Source organism: Chenopodium album, chromosome 15 (genome assembly GCF_948465745.1).
Source record: "Chenopodium album chromosome 15, dcCheAlbu1.1, whole genome shotgun sequence".
In the NCBI taxonomy this organism is placed as follows: Eukaryota; Viridiplantae; Streptophyta; class Magnoliopsida; order Caryophyllales; family Amaranthaceae; genus Chenopodium; species Chenopodium album.
In genome coordinates, this window is record NC_137848.1 from 46,608,724 (window position 1) to 46,627,767 (window position 19,044).

The 19,044-nt window shown below is 32.2% G+C and overlaps 1 protein-coding gene across 1 annotated transcript; it reads right to left on the bottom strand.

Annotated features, from left to right (window-relative positions):
* Nucleotides 1–12,908: 12,908 nt before the first annotated feature.
* On the bottom strand, nt 12,909–13,856 carry LOC145581296 (uncharacterized). The gene is made up of 3 exons (XM_081638327.1): nt 13,698–13,856; nt 13,415–13,601; nt 12,909–13,132 (listed from the first exon to the last, which is right to left on the bottom strand). Exons 1-3 carry the CDS (start codon nt 13,854–13,856, stop codon nt 12,909–12,911), a joined length of 570 nt encoding a protein of 189 aa, XP_081494453.1.
* Between the last annotated feature and the right edge of the window lie 5,188 nt (nt 13,857–19,044).

A 19,044-nucleotide genomic window follows, 5' to 3' on the forward strand; every position in this document is an offset into this window, starting at 1 on the left:
CTAGAAAGCAATAATAACATCCTAACATGATACTAGGAATTAAACAAATTTAGGCCCCGTTCTTTAGAGCTGCTCTGCTCTGCTTTGCTCTGCTGAAATCTGCTCTGCTTTGCTCTACTCTGCTGAAATCTGCTCTGCTCTGCTCTGCCCTGCCCTGCTCTGCTCTGCCCTGCTCTGCTTAAAATTAATACTTAATATTGAATTATTATAATAATAATGTATATTTAATAATAATAATAATAATAAATAATTAATACTTAATGATAATAATAATTAATATTTAATATTAATAATAAATAAACAATATTTAATAATAATAATAAATATTTAATAATAATAATATATAATTAATATTTAATAATAATAATAAATATTTAATAATAATAATATATAATTAATATTTAATAATAATAATATATAAATAATATTTAATAATAATAATAAATATTTAATAATAATAATATATAATTAATATTTAATAATAATAATAATAATAATATATAATTAATATTTAATAATAATAATATATAATTAATATTTAATAATAATAATATATAATATTTAATAATAATAATATTATTAAATATTAATATTTAATAATAATAATATTAATAATAATATAATTAATATTTAATAATAATAATATTAATAATAACATAATTAATATTTGATAATAATAATATTAATAATAATAATATAATTAATATTTAATAATATAAATATTATTAATTATAATTAATATTTAATAATAAAATTTAATGATTATAATAGTAGTAGTAGTAGTAGTAGTAGTAGCAGTATTAATAATAATAATTGTAGTAATAATAATAATAATAATAATAATAATAATAATGGTAATAATAATAATAATAATAATAATAGTAAAAATAATAATAATAATAATAATAATAATAGTAATAATAATAATAATAATAGTAATAATAATATTAGTAATTATAATAATATTAGTAATAATAATAATATTAATATTAATGAAATCTGCTCTGCTCTGCTCGGCTCTGCTTTGCTCTGCTCTGCTTCAATCTGCTCTGCTCTGCTGAAATCTGCTCTGCTCTGCTTTGCTCTGCTCTGCTGAAATCTGCTCTGCTCTGCTCTGCCCAGAAGCTCAAAAGAACAGGGCCTTAAACATGCTTTATACGAGAATAGAGCAATAAGATTACATACTTTGATGCCTCGTATCTTTTTCTAATAACAAAATACACGCGTTAGTAACTTCAAGGAAAATAAAAATCAAAACAATCAAATCAAATAATTGAAATTGAGATTAGGGACCAAACCCTCAGAAATTATAACCTTTCACGTCTAGGGCGAAGGCAACTTCGAACTTGACTAGGTGTGTCTAGTGCTAATGTATGAGGAATTGTGTAAGAGGGAAGGTTTAGAAAAAGAATAGAGAGAAGGAAAGCTTCTAGCTTTAGAGAGAGAAAGAGAGAGGTGATTTTTGATTGTAGATGATTGAAAAAAGGGGAGATATGAGCTCTATTTATAGGAAAAAAGAGAGTCGAAAAATAAGAAAAGAATCCGAATTCGAATCGAAATAAAACTCGTCGGTCAGCAGTTTTTGCGAATTTTGTTTTTATCATAACTTTTGATCCAGAAGTCCAAATAAGTCATATAATATGTCGTTAGAAAGCTCTTGAAGTCTACTTTCCAACCCAATTAGAATCAGATTAAAATATTTTATAGATAAAAATATATGGCCGAAATAGTGGAACGATGTCAGTTTTGGATAGATTTTCGTATTCCTTTCATATCTTTTTCGTTATAGCTCGGAATTAATATTATAATATATCATTGGAAATATAATTTCAAGATTTATCCAACCATATAAGATTTGGATAAAAATTATGAGGCACGAAAATAATATCTGACTGTCTTTGAACATCTTTAAATTCGAATAGAATTAGGACTTAAAAAAGGAAAGTTTTTAAAAAAGGAAAGTTTTTATTCAATTTCAAATTCTTTGATTTTATCTTTTCAAAAAAGGATAATTAAGATCTTTTAGAAACTTATGGAAGCTTCTAATTAATACTAAATAGTTTAGGAATAGGATTAAACCTTTGGACCCTCCACATGATCATTGGGCCGTAGGTAAAATCCGGTTTGAGCCCAGTTTAGTATTTTGGCCATAACTTCCTCATTATTCAACGGAATTGAGCTTATAATATATCGTTGGAAAGGTCTTTTCAAGACCCATCCAACTACACCATTATTAGACCCTTATCATGGACCAAATTAAAATGGAATGCACGTTTTCATAAAATAGGGTGAGAAAAGAAATATTTTCAAAAAAAAAGAAGAGATATTTTAATAAAAACATCCTCATCACTAGACTTTTCACACTTTCACTTTGTTCGATAATCAAATGACGTGAAAGGTATTCATCACTGGGTTTGGTTTTGGGGAGACACATTTGGGTGTCTACAGCCGCATCGGCTAAGGGTCGGGCCTGCATCTACATCTATGTGCACTCGAATATTAGGGGTGAGCATGGGATGGGTACTCGTACTATTAGTACTAACGGTTCAGGTAGTCGATAACCAATATCACTAAAAGTGATATCACTAAACCGAACCGATAAGTTTGGGTACCCGGATTTTTAGATCGATTATCGGATACCTAATAAGATATCCAAGAATAATAATTAAACTTAATAATGTAGTTATTATGATATCATTTAACACTAATTAGCAACAATACCACATGATCTTGACCAAATTATTAATAATATTACTAATCATTGATATTATAAAGTGATCGAAGTAAAGTAAGAGTTTAGATTTTGAAAAAAAAGATTTAAGTAGGAAAGCATAACAAAAAATTGCTTATCGAATCGGGCCGGGTAACCGTTAATTTTAAAATGATACCCAATAACATACCCGATAACAAATAATCAGAACGGGTACCCGAACCGTTATCGTTATTGGATTGGGTACCCTAATTGTCGAAACGGTTATGGATTGGGTTTTCGGGTTTTCGATTTTTCGGGCAGTTTTGCTTTGCCCTACCGAACATATATGAAAAGTTCTTGTGATTTTTTTTAACTTGCAACACTTACCATTTTAGCTATTTAATTCATTATTTCATTCACAAATATTTTACCTATCCACAAATGAAAATTATATAAAAATTATAGTACATACGAATGTATTTTTCATTAATTATGAATAATAAAATTAGTCAAAAGCAAGTATGTAAATAGTTTCATTTATTTAAATACGAACGCAAAAGGAAAACGTTTCGTTTATTTAATTATTGAGGGAGTACAATTTGTATTTTCATATTTTAAACCAAAATGAATTGAAACAAGAGTTATTTTTCCTGGGAGTTTAGAGAGTCATGAAGACAAGTGATTATAATCGATTCCAACATTACCTGGAATCGGGAGAGAAGCTCTAACCACTTGAGTTTTCCCTCACTCTCAAGACTACATAAAACATAAATGGGAAGAAAAAAAAGAATGCAATGAATAATATATCCATAGAGAAATTAAATTAAGAAGATAAGGTAATATGTAAAGAAACAAGAAAAATCTATTTCCTCAAAAATAGAAAAAAAAACATAAATAAAGCAATAAATTATGAGGCTAAATAAAGGAGATAACAAGACAAACTCATAAGTATTGACAAAGAGGTTTCAAATCTTGGATTAGATCTTCAACTTCCAAGCACAACCATAGAAATCTTCAATCTCTTTCTTAACACTCTTCTCTCTTTCAAAACCCTATTATGAGGGTTCCAAAATTGAAAAAATCCTCTAAGTTCCACATTGTATCAGTGAAGGATTTCCGATTGAATCAGTAAAACCAAATTGTAGCATCCTATAAAAAAAAAGAGTTAAAAAAAATTTCTACACCGTATTACGTATGTGAATAAATATAATTTTTTCAAGCAATACAAATGATGAAATTCTAGGTTTATGTAATTGATTTATCGATGTTTAAACGAGTAAAAAGTAAGTTCGCCTCAACTACACTTGGTCGATCCTACACAATCTTGGACAATTATGATCAATCCTAACTAATAATAGGATCCAGATCATATTTCTAATATTATTACGCCATTAAAAAAGGAGTAATTTAACTACATGAATAATGAGTAAAATTTAGAAAACGAAGTAAATTGTATTCATGTGATAGCGTTTTCGAAACGGTTAAATAACGTAATAATGTCTTAGCTTCTTTACTATACTACCAATTGATTTGTCATACAATGTATCTTAATGTCTTAGCTTCTTTACTATGCTAGCAATTGATTTGTCATATAATGTATTTCATTTTCATTATAGAAAAAGAAATGGAGACAACTAGATACAATAGTACATTTTCACTCCCGTAAAAATTTTAAGACAAGGATTTGTACATAATTGGACCACAGAATTAGAATGTAGCGTGTTGTATGATCATACTAATAATTGCATGCAAACAAGGAGAGATGAACATGGAGATAAAGAGATGGGGAGGGTCATGGTCATACATGTTGGGTTAACTGTGGACATTAACCAAATCATAGGGGCCACCCAAAGTTTTTGGGGGACCTTTCTCAACAAAATTATCAACGCAAAAAGAAAAATATATTCTAAATATCATTTAGTAAGTTTCTTTTTCATTCATATTATATTATTATTAGCATGATTGAGAGAAAATAATGTCATCGTCTCACTAAAACTGTCCCATAATATTAATTTAAAGTTATATATTTTTTTTCAAACCACATGAGCTATTGAATGAGATCGATTGATGGGAAATTACAATGTATATCATTTATAAGACATTTAAAATATTAATATGGGACAATCTTGATGGAATGGAAATAATAGATAAATCTATCACTTTATTCTTTCTTGTTTGGTATGAATTGTAATGTCACAACTCTAATGTCTTCTTTGCAGAAAGTTGAGAAATATTAATAGTGATAGTTCGTCCATCTGAATTTTAGCTATAAATTATATAATCAAACCACCCACTTGTTTGGTTTTTTTCTTTGTGGTCCGTTTGTAAACCAAAAGTTTTACTTTGGTAAAGCTATGTAGCACATGCTTGCCTTAAGCAATTGCTTTGATATTGTAGAAATAGTTTGTTTGTTAAAAAAAAAAAAAAAAAAAAAAAAAAAAAAAAAAAAAAAAAAAGAAAAGAAAAGAAAAACACCAATAATTTAGCACTAGTTATCTTTGACGAAATGATAACTCCCCTTATTGATCAATTGTTGCATGAAATATATAAAATGTTAGTATACTAATGTGGAACTAGTGAAGTATGTATCTCAAATCATTGGTGCAACTAATGTAATTTGGTTTAATGATACAATTGGTCAATTCCTAAGCTATCTTAAGAAAATATAAAACAAGGCCCAAACATAGTTTCAAATATTAAGTAAACCAAGAGTCCATAACACATCGACATCTCTCAAAGAAGGCATGGAGTTGGGTGAAAACAGATTTACCCAATATATGGCGCGGGCAAGGGATTTACTTGATTCTCCTGTCCTCATCCTTGTACAAATCTCGTCTAATAATAGTATTATCTCGATAAATGCATTTTTGACCACTTATAAGAATAAGATGTTACGTTCTTGTTAATGTGTAGTTCGGAATTTCAAAATACTAGTCGGTAAAAAAGCGGATTCTTGAGTTGGAATTAACTGATTAATAGATAACATATAGGTTTTTTTTTTTTTTTTTTTTTTTTTGAATTGTTATTATTATTTTTTTTTATAGAGATAATAGATAGGTAGACACTATATTAATATGCATACAAATTGACATTACATTAATTAGGGGATGGGTCGGATACCCGAACTTTAACACTAACGGTTTGGACAATCAATAACCAATATCACTAAAAATGATATCCATAAATTGAACTGTTAAGTTTGGATACTCGGACTTCGGGTACCCGGATTTTTAGATCTGTTATCGGGTACCCAATATGATAATTAAACTTTAAAATGTAGTTATTATGATATCATTCAACACTAATTAACAACAATATCACATGATTTTGACCAAATTATTTACGAAGTATAATATTACGAATCATTCACATTATAAAAGTGATTATAATATAAAGTAACAGTTTAGATTTTGGATAATTAGATTTAAGTATGAAAAAAAAGAACAAATTGCTTATCAAATTGGGTAACCGTTGATTTTATAATGATACATAATAACCATATCCGTTAACAAATTATCGGATCGGATACCTAAACATCGGGTACCTGAATTTTCGGATCAATTGCAGATCAAAATTTCGAATTTTCGGGTAATTTTAATTGCTCAACCCTAACATTAACTATGCATACAAATTGATATTACATTAACTATATATGTGCATACAAATATGGAATAACTAATAAACCTTCAATTCTGTGTCAAAAAAAAAAAAAAAGAAAAAAAAAAAGCTTTACCTACCTTATGCATACATTAATAGAATCACCACTTTCAATTCAAAGCTAATGGCCTTGAGTGTGCAAGCAATAACGCACAGTAAAAACTCCTATCAATCTATTAAAATTGGTCGGCAGTTAGGCTGCTACACCATTTGGTAACTCGCGGTAGTCGCACGAGGGCAGGCAGTACACTCTGGCTATGAACCCTAAGGCCGGCTAGACTCCCCCACCTGCGGGGCCATCGATCGAGTGGCCCTGGACTAAGATCGAGACCGGACCCGGGCCTTCGTGACTAATTATAGAGATCTTTCTACTCGACTTCCTAATGTTGTTGGTTATAAGAGAAAGTTGATAATTGCAATGTTTCCTACATACATTATGTCATTATGTACGTTACACAAATCATTTTACTATAAATAACACCCACGTGGGGAGGTATTAAAATTGGTAGACTATTTGTTCCATTTTTGGGTCCCATACTCTTATGGCATCTAAACATTCAAGGTGGTACTACTAATATCCCCTCATATCAACTAATTTAATTTCTTCATTTGTCAATACTCAAAACTTTATATCTCATCATTATGATTATAGTTAGAATCCTAGTGATGAGCAAAAATTAAATAATACTTCATAAATAAATAAATGAAATACAATCAAAATGAAAATAAAATTATTAACATTTTATTGGATTATGAAATTGTGGGTCTAAATATTTGGGGTTAGGTTTGATGGGTGTTATTATGAAATTTTTCTTTGTAGAAATTTCAAATAAATATTGGGTCTTTCACAATAGACTTACTTGTTCACTAGAGTTGGCAAATTAGGGGTTTGTTTGTATTATGTTGGTGAATTAATGTGGCTCAATCTTGAGCATCATTTGAATCATATCACATAATAATAAAAAAAAAAATACAAAATACAAATACATAAAACATAATAAATCAAATTTTGCACTACGTAAGCTTGTATAAAACAAAAGTAAATACGGTTTTTATTTTTATTTTTTTTTGAAAAAAAAAAGTAAATACTAAAGGATATTAAAATGAACATTTATAAATACAAAAATAAATACACTACCCTCATTTCATACTATTTACAACGATTATACAAGTAATTTAAATTTTTCAAAAAAAATTAACTATAAAAAATGACATCATCATTTAAGAGTGCAATCAATGCTATTTTGCATAAAGGGGCATAGGGGTTATGCGAAAATTTGCAATATCTGTGTGTGTTTGTACAAACCAGCGCTTAATGGACCAATAGCGAGATTGATCTATGGGCCGAGTAAAAGTTTGATACAAAATTAATAATACATCAACAACATTTTTTTATTTCTTTTTTGGAATACAATACATCAACAATTTGGGCCTATGGATATTGCCAACAGCTCACATTTCATGGATCTTATGGCAACATATTTTTAAGGTTCCAAAAAGAGAGATTTCGGCCCAATTATATTTATGTGGCAAGACAAAGTTTAATTTTATAATAAGGGAAATTTGCAAATTACAGTAATTTAAAGTTAGTATTTTGCAAATTGCAGTCATTTTAAAAATAAAAAAATTACAAGTTGCAGCCCAAAAGTTCTTATAAATTGTAAATTGCAGCCCAATTTAACTTTTTCATCGGTTTACATATCAAAAAAAATATTCGGTTAAAGTTTTAGGGGTCATTTTAACTCGGAGCTCGGAATTAGCAAAAAAATAACGTAAGTGCCTCATTTTTAAAACAAAAAATAGTTACCCACAAATCGATACATTTTTGTTACGCAAAACGAGGCACTTACGTTATTTTTTTTGCTAATTTCGATCTCAATTCGGACCCTTAAGAACTAATATTATCCCTAAAACCTTAATCGAATATTTTTCGACGTGTAAACCGATGAAAAAGTTAAATCAGGTTGCAATTTACAATTTATAAGAACTTTTGGGCAGCAATTTGCAATTTTTTTTAAACGGCTGCAATTTGGAACTACAAACTTTAAATGGCTATAATTGACAAAATTTCCTTATAATAACAATAGAGAGTAAGGATAGCTCAAGTGGTTAGAGTTTCCCTCAAAATTTCAGGAGATCTTGGGATTGATTCTCACCCCCACCCTTGTGGTTCTCTAAACACCAAATATATATATATATATATATATATATATATATATATATATATATATATATATATATATATATATATATATATATATATATATATATATAGTCATATGATATCTCTATTATATAAGCCAAAGGGTAAGAATATGGTGTCCTCCTAGAATTACCTAAATATTCTTAGTCAATCATCATTAAAGCACTAAATAGAATAAAAAACTTTTGTGTACACCCGGTTTATACTAATATTAGTGTACATCGAATAGTATAAGGGTAACTTTTGGCCAATTTGGGGTAATTTTTTTTTTATCTTTTTAGGTAACTTTGAACCTGATACAATTTTTATGTAAATAGATAACAAGAAAATTTATTTAAGGGTAATATAATTACTTTCAAACACTAATATTTAATTTTCAATCATTTAAATTGCGATTCTTTACAAATAAAGTATAGATAAATTATATTTGTATTATGTTACTTTATACATATTAGGGTAATTTTTATTTATTTTAGGGGTAACTTTTGATCACTTTATGACAGCTTTATAACGGATGTACGATAATTATTGTACACCTGATTTTTTTAATAGCCCCTTTTTGTGTGTGGTTGGTCATATCGTGTGACCAGCTAACACACGAATAACCCCTGATCGACCGAATAACTTCTGACCAAGTAATCTCTGACAGACCGAGTAATCCTTAAGTAAGTAACTCCTGGCTGAGTAACCCTTGACCAACCGAGTAACACCTGACCTAGTGAGTACCCCTAAATGACCATGTAATCCAAACCATTCTTTCAAAAAAAACAAAAAAATTATCTTCCTGGCCACACTATAGTGTGTGGCCGGCCACATATGAAAGTTTGTGAAATTAAATTGAGGTATTTTAGGCGAATAATTTATCCAATAACTTGAATTTTAAAAAAATAAATAAATAAACATGACATTAGCCATTAACAATAAAAAATTAATATTTTGGAAACTTTACTATTAAAACACAATAAGTATTTTTAAATTTAAGCTACATGGTTATGTGATGCCCTATTCATATGAAATGATTAAATTTGGGATCGAGTAAACGAGACTAGCTACATGGTCATGTTCATCACACGACCATGTACGTGTGAACAAAATATAATTTTTATTTTTAAGAAAGTATAAATAGGGGTTCATCGAATTTTTATAACAGTTTTTCCTATTCTACGTTGTTTTTGGAGAGAAGACATAGAATTCATTGAAGTATTAACTTAATTAATTCAATTTGAATGTTTTTTTTTTGGTGCAAAAGAGGGACAAAACCGTACAATAAAATAAAATCAAGCAACTAAACGTGGCAAGACCACTCCTATGATATCCTCACGGATAAGGGAGTTTATTTCCGGTGGTGCAACATCGAAATAAACAACCCTTTCCCTTTGGATCACACCTAGATTAGCTAAATTATCAGCTACTTTATTTCCCTCACGATAACAATGCTCAATACAAAAAGACCACTTAGAAGAATTTAACAACAAACGACAGTTATTTAAAATATGGTAGCATTACCTTCCTTAGATTTCTGGATTCTTCAAGGCCTCAATACAAGCTTGATTGTCCATTTGAAGAACTAGCCTCTTAACATTCTTCCTCATAGCTAGTTCAAGACCCAATTCGGCTGCAAGCAGCTCAGCTTTGTATGTTGTACAAACTACAAAACTAGCAATAAATCCACCTAAGAACGCACCGCTGCTATACCTTAGAAGTCCTCCACCACCTGCCTGCCCTGGGGTACCTTTGGCTGCCCCATCAGTGTTCAACATAACCCAATTATGGGGTGGAGCTTTCCATTTCACCAGGATTTCCTTGCTAGGCTTTAGGTGATTCTTGTTGTCAAACATAATTCTTTTGGGATTGTGAAAGGCATTCCAGACTTCTTCAACCTGACCTTTAACAAACTACCCTGTATACAAGGGTATATCTTGCTCTCTCCCAAAAGTTTTAGCATTTCTCCATCCCCTCTGCCACCACAAAGCAGTAGCAAAGCATGTAGGCCACCTATTAGAGTACGTTGAACCATTAGCTTTAAGGTTGCGAATTATCCATTGTTCCAGATTGTCACTCCAAAATGCAGGAAGCAAAGCAGCATCTCTAATACTTTTCTAGGTTACTGAAGCAGCAGGGCAGTCCCTTAAAGTGTGCAGTAAAGTTTCTTCTACATTTCCATTGCATCTTGTACACCTTGGGTCATCAGTTAAGCCTCGTTTGAGCCTATTTGCATTGCATAGAACACGGTTATGCAGGATCAGCTAGAGGAAGACTCAAACTCTTTGTTGAATCAAAGTAGTCCAGGCAAGGTCCCACTTGGGGTGATTAGGGATCGTCTCCTCTTCCTTCATTAGCAACATAGCTTGCTTAATTGAGAATTTTCCAAAACTTGACCTTTTCCAGTAGCAAAGATCTTCAATTTCTAGATTCTCCGCAATCTTGTGAGATACAATTAGATTTAGGACATGTGAGGGTAACAAATGGGCGAAAATATCCCACTTCCACCCTACATTTTTATCCCAAAGTTCCTCTATAATTGCCCCTTCAATCGAGTCTGGGATATGTTGAATAGCTAATTCTCTTAGAAGGGAGTTTGTAGCCCAACAATGTTCCCAAAATAGAGTGCGGTAACCATTGCCAATAGCCACGATTGATCCCTTCTTGATCCACGAAGCATTCTTAGTGATACCCGACCAAATGTTAGACATGATAAAAGTTGGATTGAACATGTCTATGTCACATTGGCCATGGAAATACTTATCTCTGATCACACGTGACCACAAGGCGGTAGGATCAGCTAGCATCCTCTAACCCAGCTTCGTTAGAAAGGCCGAGTTTGACTGTCGAGCAAATCTTAATCCCATACCACCCTTACTTCTTGGCAGTTGCAATGTATCCCAAGAAATAAGGTGGATTTTTGCTTTTTCTTCGGTGCCACCCCAAAGAAATCTTTGAGCTTTTTTGTCAATAGAATCACAAACCGAACGTGGAATTTTTGTTGTCTGCATCGAGTAGGTAGCAAGCGATATGATAGTAGACTTTGTCAAAGTGATACGACCTGCCAATGACAGGTATTTTGCTTTCCACCTCGATAATTTTCTGTCAATTTTCTCACATAAGTGAGCAAAAGTTTCTTTTATAACTCGAGATGTAAACTTTGGCATTCCTAAGTATGTACCAAGGTCATCCGTGGACTCCATACCCAAGGCTTCGCTAATTAAAGCACCACTGTCCATAGTTACATTCTTCGAGTAATGTGCTTGGGATCTATGGAGACTAACTTTTTCCCCCGATGTTGCACAAAATCTGTCCAGGCAATCACGAATAACCACAGCTTGATCAATGGAGGCCTCAGCAAAAAGCATGATATCATCAGCGAAAAATAAATTAGAGAGACTTGGGCCTCCTCTGCTTGTAAAAATTGGTCTCCATCTATCACACAAGATTTCTTCTTCAATAGTTTGATTCAATCTCTCCATGCACAGTACAAAGAGGTAGGGAGAGAATGGATCGCCTTGTCAAATTCCCCTTGTAGGATGGAAAGCATCAGTTTTTTCTCCGTTCCATAACACTCTCATGGATGGTGAGGTCACACATTCCATGATTACTTCAATCATGAGTCTCGGGAAATTCATCTCAGTAAGGGTATCTCTAATAAAACTCCACTTGAGCCTATCATAGGCTTTTTCAAAGTCAATCTTGATTGCCATGTACCCCTTACCCCCTTGTTTCCTCTTCATAGTGTGAATAACCTCTTAAACAATGACTATGTTGTCCGTGATCTGTCTTCTTGGTACAAAACTCGTTTGAGAACAAGAGAGGACTTTAGGGAGTATAGATTTAATGCGGTTTACAATAGCCTTTGTGATGATTTTGTAAGTAACATTACAAAGGCCAATGGGTCTGAATTGGGAGGGAAGTTCCGGGTTTTCTGATTTGGGGATTAGGACAAGGAAAGTATCATTTGCAGAATCTGGAAGACCCTTTCCCTCAAGCATTGAGATAGCCATAGAATATACATTAGGTGCCACTATGTATACCAGTTTTTCTGGTAAAATAAGGTCTGGAAACGATCAGGTCCTGGTGCCTTGAGGGCGCCCATGTTGTGAACAACATAGTCAATGTCACAATGTGAATATGGTCTGTTCAGCTTGCTCAAATCTTCTTCTATAAAAGGTGAGCACATTCTAGCTGGGATGTTGAATTCTCCTTGCACTCCATCATTAGTAAACAGGTTGCGGAAATATGCCACGATCAATTCCTTCACCTTTTCTTTATCATGGATCCAAACATCATGTTCATCTTTTATTGCAAAAATTATGTTTCTCCATCTTCTCACCATTGTACTCAAGTAAAAAAGGTGGTATTGCATTACCCATCAAACAACCAGTCAACTCGGGCTTTTTGGTACCATAAAAGCTCCTCCTGGTGAAGAACTTGGTCGAGTTCTCTTCTGAGTTTTGCCTCCATTTTGATAAGGCTAGAATTTCTTTGTCGAACAAGAGAGGTTTGGATACCATTAATTCGTGCCATTAAGGATCTTTTTTCATGAAAAATGTTATGAAAAACATCCTTGTTCCACTCTTGCAGATCTTCTGAAAATAATTTGAGCAAAGGTGCAAGTGGATCATTCGGGTTTCATTTTTCATTGATGAATTCTTCAAATTTTTCATGGGTTAACCATGCCGCTTGAAAGCGAAATGGTTTGTTGATGGCCGTGAGAGGGGAAAAGCCATTAGAGGAGATGAGGAGAGGAGTATGGTCAGATTGGAGGGCAGGCAAGTGTTTTACTCTTGTTGTATCAAACATTAAACCCCACTCAGAGTTACAGAGTGCCCTGTCCAACCTTGCACTACGATATGTATCTACATAATTACCTCTTGCCCATGTGTGAGATGGGCCCGAGAATTCAAGTTTGAGTAGTTGATTATCATTTACCCAAGAATTAAACCGTTCACTCCTTCTGGTAGTTTCATTGTAACTCGAACTTCTTTCCCATTGATGCCTTGTCTCGTTGAAGTCACCTGCTAAAAGGCAAGGTTTATTATTGTTGGCAGCAAAGTCCTTAAATTCATCCCATAATTCATTTCTTTTAAAAGGGTCAAGACTCTCATAAATTTCAGTGAAATACTAAGGGGTTTAACCCGTTCTAGTTATTACCATAGTAATATACTGATTGTGCTTAACAATCGGGTTTACATTCACCAGTTCTGGTTTCCAATAAACCCAAATGCCGCCACTAAATCCATTGGCATCAACTCTTGTATGACCATTGTAGTTGAGGATTGAAGCAAGATGTTGAGCATGATCACCTCCCATGTGAGTTTCAACAAGGGAAAATACACATGGCTTATTTACCCTAACGATTTCTTTCAATACTGAGATAAACTCGCAACTACCTATACCTTGGGTATTCCATACCATACAAGTGATAGGAAATGCAGGGTATTAAAATTGTGTGCACTATTCATAGAGACAGTTGAATTGAATGAGGGAACTTGACATTGAATGCATCAAAGAGATAACTCAATGCTCGCTTGATTTCATTGGGCAATTTGAGAGTTATTATCAACTCGGGCATCATCTGGCTCGTCGCAGACCATAGGTGAATCTCCACTTCCAATTGGTGGGTCAGGGGGTCTAAAATCCCCATGTAGGGCTCCTCCATTGGGTTATTCACACATATAATCTTTTCTGGTGGGATGCAAAGTAGAATTGGGGAAGGGGGTGGCAGAGACATGGCTTGGGCGAGTTAATTATTGGGTGACAGGGGTGGTACTTTCAAAATTGGCTTGGTGGGGCTTGATGATGCCTTCTTTGTGTGCGTGAAAAGTTATTGGATTGGTAGGGACAATGGATGTAGTTAGAGGGGCTTGAGTAGAATCTTCTGCAGTCATATTCGTTTTATCTTTTAGGATAAATTTTTGGGGAATTTTTTTATTTTTTTTTATATCTTTTTCCCTTTTCTTGCTGACCCAATCTTTTTCCCATTATTATCGGTGTTCTGATGATGAGATCCCACATTAAAAGGGATATTTTTCCCCTTATTGTTCTGCTCTTGCGATGATTTCGCCAAGTCAATTGTTTCAAAAATATTCGAGCTCGGATTTTCTGCATTTGAATTCTCATTGAGCTTAATTATTTCCTTTTGTGGTTCCTGATTTTCCTCATTCAGTAGCGAAAATCTCGATCCTTGCTGACTCATCCTTTGACCACCCATTGACTTTGCTGGGCCTGGGTTGAGGTGGTTAATCTGGTGTTGCTTGTGCCCTTCTTGCATCTTTTCTGGCCTCGAATTTCGCTTCCTTGGAGGTGGATTTTTAACCATCATCCAGGAACCAAAGTCATCTTCTTCAATTCTGGGATTAACAACAGGGGCTCGTTTCTGATGGACCTCCATATGAACTTCGTCTTCTACTTGATTGCTGTGAGTCGGATAGTTTTCAGATTGGTGGCCAATTTTGCCACAATTGAAGCAAATTAACCTCAGACCCTCATATTGTACCTTCCAGATTCAGCCTTTCAACCAGATTTTCGAAAGCAATGGCTTGGATAAGTCCAATTCTATGCTTAATCTCGTGAATTGTCCCCTTTGAGCCATGGCAGTATTATTATCAATTCTGATTACCTTACCAATTTTGCTCCCAATCTTGTGAAAAAAATCCTTGTCAAAGTACTCCGCTGACAGATTAGGAATGCGAACCCAGGCTGTGAGAAACCTTAGTGGAGCATCATTAGGGATGAAATTAGGCATCCATCTCCTAATGGTGAGGTAATTATCATCCAGCATCCATGGCCCTTGAGTTAGGACATGGTTATAATCATCCACACTTGAGAATTTGGCTATGAAGTATTCATGACCAATATCAGTCAGAATCAAACCACCCTTTAATTCCCACTTTTTCTTCAGCCTTTTCATTAGTGCCATATAACCAATTTGGTAATCAAACATCTTGATTATAAGCGTATGTTTCCATGGTTTGCGCATACGCATTTTCTCCTCCTTAGTGAGCAAGATGACAGGGCAGCGAGAGTCATCTTCCACCTCTTCTGGTGGTTCATCATCATCGAAGCAGTCGTCCTCATCCTCCATTCCATCAATTTGATTTTGAATGATTTCCTGCATTTGTTCTGTTCGCACCATATCCATGTAGGAGATAGTGCTTAGCTGCCGAATTTGGATTGTGGGATTTGGCTGGACCACCTTTTCATGAGCTAGTTCATTGTTGAAGATCAGATGGGTGATTTTTCACTTGGATTTCTTGGTTGATCTAGCAAACTGGTCACGTTCTTCAAGAGAGACTTCTTGGTTGAGAGCGTTTTCCATATAGAGCGTTTTTTAATTGATTATTATATTTGGTTGCACATTGATTGATGAATGATAGGCAATGCTCGGATCTTAATTCAACTTGAATGTATCACACCCTCATAATTTTCTCTTGTATAAAATATTTAGTTTGGCATGTGGCATCATAAAAACAAGAATTAAAAGTGCATTAACATTTACCGCCATATTAAACCAACTCTATTGATTGAATATAAGGCAATTATCAAAGTACGACAGCAGAAGACTCTAATTTACTTAAAACTTCTTAAAAATTTATTTCAAATGCGCTTAAGTAAAGCTTACGATCAGAACCATTATAGACCTCTTTAAAAATATTCCTAAATAAATAATGCTTCAAATATTATTTCTAATAAACCAACATAATATTTATTCATAGAAATAAACCAGAAACTTTATACGCTCAAATAATTTCTATGTCATCCCTTAGCATACATCAACTAGAATCACGTGAAATTTAATAATTTTTGCTCCTATAATCACAAGTATGAATATGAATCATCACATTATCATCGAAGAAAAGAAATGGCTAAACAAATAACATAACAAGTCAGCGAATACTGATTATGTATACTAATTAAAAGAACTTAATATAATTGATTAAAATTCATTAAAAATAAACTCCAAGTTAGGCTTATTAAACAAGTTCATTGATTAAACCCTTTAAATAAAATGAACTTTTTTTAAAAACAAATAAAGGCAATCATTAGAAAAACTACTAGTCTAATTCATTTTAAAAACGAGTGCCTTAAATAATTATGACTCACTAATTAAAAATCATTTACACATGATAGCACATAAATCAACAATTAATAACATAATATAACACATTAATCAACTTAACTTTACTTATTTCAAATCTTCACTTTAAACTTTACTAACTAATCTTTACTTTACTTGATTAGGTACATGAACATGAATCACATAAAGTCGTGATAATACTTATTGCATTGTCCTTCGTCAAACCTACTAATATATTCTAACAGGAAAAGGGATTAACAAATTACGTGAAATTATTTATAAAATAATAAATTATATGTAACTACGTAAATGTTATATTGCACACATTTGACTTATATAATTATGTTCATTATAGTCAGCTGGGTCGCATTCACTGCATTTGATAATGATTTGGTAAATTTAATGGAAGAAACTGTATCCATTATCTCATTCCTATCAAGATCATCCTTTATCATTGTCAAATATAATCTCGAAAGTCATGTTGACCATCATTTAAAAATTCCCAAAACAATTTAACGAGGATGTAACAAATCATGTATGGCGGAATCTTTGGAGAAGCATTCAGACAAGACCGATGAAGAGCCAACCAGTCGTATTGCACAAGACCTTACAATTATAAGGGCCACAAAAGTGTGAAAAGCAATAGTGAAAGTTTCTCTTGAAAATTTCCACTGCTAATTAATTTTAAAGACTCTTTTATCCTTCTTTCATCTCATTAACGTGGTACCCTTTTGTTGGGTGAATTTAGGTTTTTGTAAGATGCCAAAACTAGGTTAAAATACCGTGCAATGCACGATTGTTAAATATTTTTGACAATAATATTACAAAATATAAAGTATATACTACCTCCGTTAAATGTTATGTGTATATTTGGAATAGTTTATACTCCCTCCATTTCATAATGTTAAATACTATTTTGGGTGTTTCAAAAAAATCTACCCATACTGAACATGTTTCATTTTTTAACTTAATTTTTTTTGGAATTAATTGGTTGTAAATTGATGACATGGCTCTAAGTAAGGAAATTTCTACTTGAATTATGCATTATGACTTATGCGTTTCCAAAAAAAAAAAAAAAAAAAAAAAAAAAAAAAAAAAAAATCAGTAAACTTAAATAAGGTAAACTAATTATGAATTATTTTGTAATTTCAAGTTTGCTTTTTGTTTGAAAAGATATACTCCATAGATTTTCCATATGAATTTGTCCAGATTACCTACAAAGAATGAAAAATTCATTATCCTAATTTAAAGTTTTTAACTACGTCTAATACTTTCAAGTTTGCTTTCTTATGATAATAGAATGATTGTTGGGAATGAGATCGTTAATTTTATTTAAAATAGCGGATTAATATGAAATACAAAGTATAGACACACAATAAAACAGTTTCAAATTGTATTGGGTAATTTGGTATGTTATTCAATTTTTATTGGAAAAAAAAATATATTTCAAAAAATTATATCTATTCAATTTTTATTCACTTTACATAGTAAGAACCTTAATTTTGTAGTTAGCAGTTTAGCACAGGGCCTCTAATTTGATTAAGACGGCCATGCATTTAGGATTTATAGTGATACGAAAGAGGTCAAAATAACGATGATGAATATCACTATTGTAGTCTATGGAAAGCGTAAATTTTACTGTCACATGCTTTGGATTGCCCTTTGAATTCATTCTGAGTGGAATATTAACGACAATTAAAATAATCTGACAATTATCAAGTTCAGCAGCAATATTAGTGCTTAAAATCATATTTTGATTAACTAGCATGGATTTATCCAATAAATCGTTCAAACTAGGTTCCTAAAAGTACAATTCTCTCCATTTGGACAATTAATGTTATTTACGATATATATACACATCTTTATCTAAGAGTCAGTGGAAAGAAAGGACGGCCATCGACAATATTTCCACCCTTTCAACCCCAATCCAACATATCCTATCAACTTCTTCAAGGTTAAGTTCCTAGTGATAATAACAACCTAACATGATGGACAAAGTTATAATAACAATGGACTAAAACTAAAAGAAATATAAACTAAAATTAAATTTATTTATACGTATACTCACATCATCAATACCGACAAAGTTGTGAATGTTGAAATATTTACTTTAAATTGTTAGTGGTTAATTAACTCCTAAAATATAAGCAGCTCGTCTTTTGTGTGGCTAGCCAACCACTTATAAAAAAACAAAGTAATCCATATAGCACTAATCAAGTAACCCCTGTAATATTAATCGAGTAATCCCTATAACATTAATCAAGTAACCCTATAACATTGATGAAATAACCCTTGTAATACTAACCAAGTAACCCCTATTATACTGATGAAGTAACCTCTGCCACATGGTGTGGCCAGCCACATATAAGACTTTGTGATGTATATGGATATTCTCTACTAAGTATTAGGAGTAGTTAGTGG